The following is a 7,506-nucleotide window of genomic DNA, read 5'->3' on the forward strand; positions in this document are numbered from 1 at the left end:
ACACACACACACACACACACACACACACACACACACACACACACGCACAGCTGCACATTCTTCCACTTGATTTGCACACACAAACACACACTGAATGGACTTTGCTAAAACTATACAGCGTTCATTTTCTTAAAATGGCTTATAGCATCGCACATTTTTGTTATGTTAATTTTTTTTTTTACCTTTATTTTATCAGGGAAACAAATCCCAGTGAGGTTTACAACCTCTTTTGCAAGGAAACCCTGGCACCTACCATTTAGATTTTAATTAGCTTTCAATAAGACAACATGGCTGTTATATTGACATCATTTGACAAACCAACATAAGACATTTTAACATGGGTTGACACAGGACGACACAAAATGATATGACAGAAGGAAGTCAGAGTTTCTGGTCCGTCGAGACTTCCTACATAGTAGGTGTCTGCTGACCTTTAGTCTTTTAATAGAGAACTGTCAGCATCCCATAGTGAACACCACAAAGATTGTCCTCTGTCTTGTTTCACCCATCCATGGTGAGCAGATCTGACCCTTACCGGTGGCTAAAAATCACAACAGAAACTCACAGCTTTTGAGGATGTCAGAATCATATCAGAGCTTGTGACAGGCATGGTTCATGCACCCATTATAGTACCACTCTAGGACACAAAAACAAGCAAAGCAGCTCCAGAAATGTGGCTGATGGATGGAATTGCACTTCTTTTGGCTCAAAACTTCTGTGAATCCTAAGAAGCATGAACAACTACAGGATGGCTGGGTGCAAGGGAGGACTGAAACTGGGTAAAATGAAAGAAATAAATAAATAATCAGTAAAACAGGGTTTCTTATATCCTTAATGATGTGGCTGATTTTCCTCGTTTCCTGTGTCTCTCCTGATCTTCACTGCTCAGCAGTGTTCCAAGTCACTTTCTGCACCAGTTTAGCAAGAACAGGGTCATCACTTATGATCACTGGTAATGTCACTGAGGGTTCTGGCTGCTGGGCAGAAGCATTGATGAGTATGTGGAGGGGGCAGTGGTGGCTGGGGTGGGCTCCAGGGTGGGAGGTAATGGGTAGTTGTTCTCTTATAAATGTGGAGGATGCTGGGTTGGGGTGGAGGACAGAGCTGGTGAGGGAAGGGGTTGGAGAGGTATGTGTGGAAGGGTGTGGGGGTTAGGTCTCTCAAGAATAGATCAAGCTCTTGAGGAAGTGGACTATGCCACGTTTGAAGACGAAGGGACAATCACGCTGCTGGGAAGCGTCTCACGTCGGAGAGGAAGCCAAACAACGAGAGGAAAAGCGCTCTGATTTTTGCACAGGAAGCCCAGTGCGCCTCCTGCCCAGGCCAGATAAGAGTGCTGCGGTTCCCAGGGCCAGACCCAGGAGTGGACCCAGGCGCGAGGCCCCCCATCAGCCTGGCCCAGCCTGGTCCACAGTTCCTGGGCCTCCTCCAGCGTGGTGTCAGGCTTGTGGTGCAGCCGGGCTGCAAAGAACAAGGGCCTAGTGAGGATCCAGCCAAAAACTAGTCTAATGAAACACATTCAGTACAGACACTGAAGCAGAACCAGAACAGAGCTCTAAAAAGGACCACAAGGTAGCATATAAACATTTAACGCATAGTTTATAAACCAATATTCTGTAGTTGTTCCATTTTAAGGACATTTTTAAGTGCAAGTACAGTATCCGTGTACACATTACCCTCCACTCATGGGTGCACACTGCAGAAGATATAGTTGGTAACAAATGTACTATTAAACATTTCTGCTTGTAACCACAATACCATGTAAATATCTATTAAACATTTATATATGACGGTTGTGAATACTAAATAGGGACTTATAGTAACATGTTGCCGTCAGTCAGAGAGAGGCCAGTCTGCTGTGTTTTTTCTTTTATGCCACTATGTTTCTGTAATTACTAATATGAAATTTGACTTATAATTAATTTAGAAATAAATATAAGACTGATTTAAATCATGAATTGGGTGGTATTCAGCAATTTTTTTCATGTGCAGATTGCATGTGGCTTGTATCCTGATAAGATAAGTTAAAGTCTGCTCTCATGCATACTGTATGTCTGCACTATAATACTGTACTGAGGTACTGCACAACAGAAGCTAAATTTAAACAATGTTATTAATTTAAAATCTAAATGTCTTAATATGCAGCAGATATTCTAGATGGTCGATTTCAGAGCAAAAGTGTCATTTTTTCATGTTAATTATGTAGATTACATTTGGCAGAACTAGACTACAGCTCACATGGCGCCATGTGAGAGTGCCGGCATTAAGGGTCAAGTACACTGATGATGTCAGTGTGTCTCAGAGGGGGAATAGAGCATGCTGTAGTCTCTCAGGTAATGCTTAACCTTTCTGACTTGGTCACAAGCAACACAATACGTGTCTGACCTCCAAGAACAACTCAATCACATTTTCTGCCAAGTGTCTACTCGGGTGTGTGTGTGTGTGTGTGTGTGTGTGTGTGTGTGAGATGATTAAACAACTGTCCTTCATGCATCACTGGGTTGGGTCATTTCTCATGAGAAATTTATATATAGTGTGTGTGTCAGATATAAGAAAAGGCATCACAGGATGCCGTGTGCAATCATAATAATAAACAGGCCTCTCACACTGAGTCCTGGACAGGAAATTCATTAAATCATAGCTTTTCATTTGGAAACTAACAAATCGTGACTGAGAGCACGGAACTGGCTCCTATTGAAGTGTGTTTTTTTTCTGTCCTTTCAAGTCTGAGATACACTGTGTACTGTGTCTGTTAATGTACAAGGCTGACACACAAACACAAACACACACGCAGGCTGCACTTAAACATATGGACACATGGACAGTAAGACAACAAACACGCAGTATGGGGGAAAGTTGTACAAGCAAGTGAAACACACACACACACAAACAAGATGAAATGCACACACATATGTGGGGGAGAGCGTGCACACACACACACACACACACACACACACACACACACACACATTTTCACACATTCCAGCACATGAAAGGCCCACAAAGGCATCTGTTCTGGTTACAAGAAGGAAATTCAGTCTGAACACAGGCTGAAATAGACAAAACATGTCTCATTTTTCAAAATCACACACATACACACTTGAACATAATAAAACTAACAATACATCTTTTTTGGTACTGTATGTGTCTCATTATAACATTGTTATTTCTAACATAGCTGAAACGTGTACAAAGTACACAAAGTATAAATTAACATCAACAAACATAAAAAATGTTTTTCCAAATCAACGCATTTTTGTTTTTGCATATTACAGTTAAATCTGTTACAACTTAGAGATTATCAAAACATTTACTATTTTGTTTAAAGACTTTTATCCTATGCAAGAGTGATGTACACTTGTGCTATCCAAGGTGCAAGGTATCATGAATTATAAATTGTTTCCTGCTTTCAGAGGCTAAATCTTAATGTGCACACTGTACTGCAGCCTCTCCATCTTCTGGGCTACTTACAGGCCTTTGGGTGGGCAGGGATGCCAGAGCCATCGGATGTGTGGAGAAGGGACACCGTGGGAAGTGCAGTGCAGGGTTTGTTTGCTCCCTCGTGGCACAGAGCCAGGGTCTTGCAGTGATACTGCTTTCTCCCCTATCTGAGGACTCACTGTCAAAAAAAAAAGCCCATACAAACACGCACACAAGAGCAGCGTTTAATATCTGAGCTAGAGGTGGCTGTTGGGTGAAGACTTTAGTTCTTTTTTCTCACCATTGACCACAAGCGTGAGCGTGAGATTCTGGTAAAGTTTGTGTTCCTGGATTCGTACTAGGACGGTATATTTTCCAGCATCCTCCACTGCAACATCCCGGATCACCAGGGAATTCCCATCCATGTAGTATCGGGAGCATTGCTCAGCTGCCACCTTTCCGTCCTTTAACCTGTTAGAAATAAGATGTTTGAGCTTTGGATTGGAACGTGAGAAATTAGGTTTTTTGTTTTGTTTTGTTTTTACAAGAAAGTTCTGTCTGACTGTTAACATAAACCAGTGTAAGGGGAAAATTACTGAGTTTTTACATTACAGAATTTGTAACTTAGATGACAAAATATGATGAGCAATGCTTTGTTGATAAACACCTTTCTAGAGTCTGCCAGAGAATAAAATACATAAGATTTACAGCCAGGCTTTTTAAATACATCAACAAAGGGAGGTAAAAGGAAAGTGAAACACTGAAGATGTAGAGAAATCTCTAAACTAAGACAAGGTGATGAGGTACTCTTTCAGAGGTACAGGGATCAATGTGATCTCTTACCAGATGACTTCAGGGACAGGAAACGCTTTTAGTTTGACAGCAAGTCTGTAAGATTTCTGTCCTGCCAGCACCTCCATCACAGATCCATGTTTGGGTTTTAGACGGATAAATGGATGGTCTAAAATCAAGAAAACACATATTCATGTAAGATTATGAAAGAGAATGGAAATACTTGATAACTGTTGTGACATATATCCACCACCCTTATCAGTGAAGACAGGATAATGAAATACAAAGAAACTCATGAAATGATTAATCTGTTCATTTTCTGTGGCAGAATTATCTAAATATCAGGAGGTTTTAGAGGAAGACACTCACCATAGACAGTAACAGTGACTTTTTGTTGTTTGGTTTTTTCACCACTGCTAACACTGCATGTGTAGAGGCCTTTATCCGAAAGCTGGAGTGCCGGAATGGTCAGAATACTGTAGAACAACATGTGCGTTCGGTGTTTCAGAATCCTCTTGCAAATGGAACCAATGTTGTTACTCTGAAAGTTAAGAGGGGAAAAAAGCCAAGGAATGAGCACTGAAAATTCACCTGTGTTGAAATTTAGTTTGGTAATCTGTGAACGCAGGGGTTGGGATTTCCTTTCACCCACAGCGCAACATCCTTTGAATTTCTGACATTAAAATGAATACCTGATGAAAACAAGTACCTTTATTAATGATTCACTTACCCATCTATTAGTGAGTGAGTGAGTCATCAGTAATGTAATGATGGATCAAGTCTGAAGCTAAAAATGTTAAGTTGTCATCATTAGAACATATTTCTTCTGTGGCTATGTTATCTTACTAAGTAACTGAAGTTCTACATTTATTCTTTTAGTTGGAATAAACTAAAATTCACACAGACAAAATTATAATCCTGTGAAAGGCCATTTGGTAAATTACATGAACAAAAACATCCTGCCATGCTTGGCATTTCTTAGAATTATGTAGCTTCAGTCATGTAAACAAACACATGCTGGTGGAAGGATATGAGCAAGTGATCAGGTCAGCAAGTTGCCCTGGAGGTATATTATTATGCATTTAGCTGTAATGGCTACCCTAGAGAGCAGCCCAAAGATTCCAAATATTGCATGCTTTCCTTCTAAGTTAAGGGTGAAAACGATTTGACTGAAATGGTGTGTTTATTCTGAGCTCTCTCAGAGTGAGTCAGTGACTCCCCTTAAACCAATTTCATTTCCTCAGAACCCTGTAACAGTTTCAGGGGAAATACAGCAGGTTAAAAAAAAAACAAAGTGATCCTTTAACCAGTCTGCCATCTCATTTTAGATCACAGTAAGTCAAGAGATAAATATGTTTCTGAGGGGAACTAGCTAATACACCCCGACTCAGTCTGTATCAGCCTCAGTCTCAGGTTGTCTCTGATTCCCACAAAGTCTCCAAAGACTCTAATGCAGGTCTGACCTTTCCAGGGTAGTCCCAGGTGATGTTCACTCTGGTATTCAACTCCGCGGTGGCAGTGCAGTTCAAAGCCAGTCTCTCTCCCTTCAGAGCCTCCACAGGTCCACTGCTGTTCAGATACACGTCCAAGATGTTACTCACTGGGGGATAAATGAGAAGAATATAGGAGTGAGAGAGCAATGGGGGGTTCATATAGAAATCATTGAGACATCTACTGTATGTACTGCTGCAGAGAGCATACTGACCTGGTCTGTGTACAAAGTATTGTTGTGAATTGTGTGAGACATTATCAGTTATAGTCACACAGAAGAAGAGACCGATGTAATAGAAGGTGGGACTTCGGATGATAAAGCCCTTCTTGCTGTTCCAGATAATGTTCTTCTGATCTGGACTGAGAATGCTGTTGGGGAACTGTGAGAGGAGAGAGGAGACAGATCCTGTGAAATATTTCACTATAGCATACCACAACCATGAGAACAGGCTCATACTCTATGACACACTTTCACCTCCTGAAGTTTTAAGTGCAAGTGGAAAGATTGGGAAATAGAAGAGTCAGTGAAGCATAAAACCACTGCAATGACTAAGCTCTAAGAAAGAAAGAATATGGCCTCCTGTGATGAGCTACACCCTACAAAAATAGCATGTAATTCATTTCCACAGAAAAATGAATGTAGCAACAAAAAATGGATTGTCTGTTTGCAAAACTGAGAACTAAATGGCAGACCACAAATCAAGTTATTCATGATGATGATGATGAACACTACTCATTATGTGAAAAGAGCTGTATAATGCACTGAGATAACTATTTCAATATTAAAACTATTTTTTAACCTGTCACATTTCATCCCGTTGATAACAACAGTGCTTAAGATACTTTATGCTTCATTTACTGCAATACAGATCTGTCTTATCAGATAATGACAAGACCTTTTATAATGAAAACATTATAAACCACAGTAATACATACCATGCCATATGTAAAGGAAGTAAAGTCATCTCAAGTCAATTTATATTTGTATATGCTAATATCACAAATCACAAACAAAGAACATGATTCAGGAGAATGAACAACATCCAGGTGCACCAAACAGACCCTGGCCACATGACCTCATCTCAAGATATATAGCAGGACAAACTACACAACCACACAAGAGACAAAACTCTCAGTGCACCATTCACATATATACAGGGAAAGGAAACAACTTTTGGTAGCATAAAAACTTCTAAAGTCAGAAGTCAAACAGAACGTTCTCACAGAACTGCTTTTATAATCTATTTTCTTGGCTTCCTCGACTGCTATAACCTTGCTGTGTTGTTTTCTTAAAGGCAAGGAAATGTTTACTAGAATTTATATGACACAGTGGAAGCCTCCCACCCACTCTCAAAGGAACAGGTAGACCCCCCTCACCATCACACACACACAAACACACTCCCCCTGAGTCCTGCAACCCCTATGTGAACTGTCTGATATCACCCGTCCCAGAGTGAGGTGACCCTCTTAACACTAAGCTCCTACTCTTCCCTTGGCAGTCCTGTAAAGTAGGACGCTTCCCATGCTGCCCCTTCTTAAGGCTCTAAAATGCGCTCTCTGCTTCCTTTACCCCCATCCTCTAACCCTACATAGAGACAACGCAAAAGTAGAGGCAGTGGTAGAGGTGGGGAGATGGCAGGAGGAGTCAGGATAAGAGAAACGTGACTCCAGTTCATCTCCTCTCATCCTGTTACTACAGGATATAGACATTTTGACTAGAACCCCAGGTTGACCCAGTCATCCTGGTCCTCGGAGACATGTTGGTCACTTTCACTGCTAGAGTGAGAGAGCAGAGTGTCCTGG

At 41.0% G+C, this 7,506-nt stretch overlaps 1 protein-coding gene across 2 annotated transcripts in view; it reads right to left on the bottom strand.

Annotated features, from left to right (window-relative positions):
* The window catches only part of flt1 (fms related receptor tyrosine kinase 1), a 31,581-nt gene that overhangs the window by 15,661 nt on the left and 8,414 nt on the right, over window positions 1-7,506 (bottom strand). For both annotated transcript variants that reach the window (XM_020600058.1, XM_020600057.1), the window contains exons 5-10: window positions 5,918-6,083; window positions 5,676-5,812; window positions 4,582-4,753; window positions 4,264-4,381; window positions 3,722-3,891; window positions 3,472-3,619 (exon numbers count right to left, since the gene is read on the bottom strand). In XM_020600058.1, coding sequence (XP_020455714.1) covers window positions 3,472-3,619; window positions 3,722-3,891; window positions 4,264-4,381; window positions 4,582-4,753; window positions 5,676-5,812; window positions 5,918-6,083 — 911 coding nt within the window. The remainder of the gene's footprint in view (window positions 1-3,471; window positions 3,620-3,721; window positions 3,892-4,263; window positions 4,382-4,581; window positions 4,754-5,675; window positions 5,813-5,917; window positions 6,084-7,506) is intronic.

Source organism: Monopterus albus, unplaced genomic scaffold (genome assembly GCF_001952655.1).
Source record: "Monopterus albus unplaced genomic scaffold, M_albus_1.0 scaffold44.1, whole genome shotgun sequence".
Lineage (NCBI taxonomy): Eukaryota > Metazoa > Chordata > Actinopteri > Synbranchiformes > Synbranchidae > Monopterus > Monopterus albus.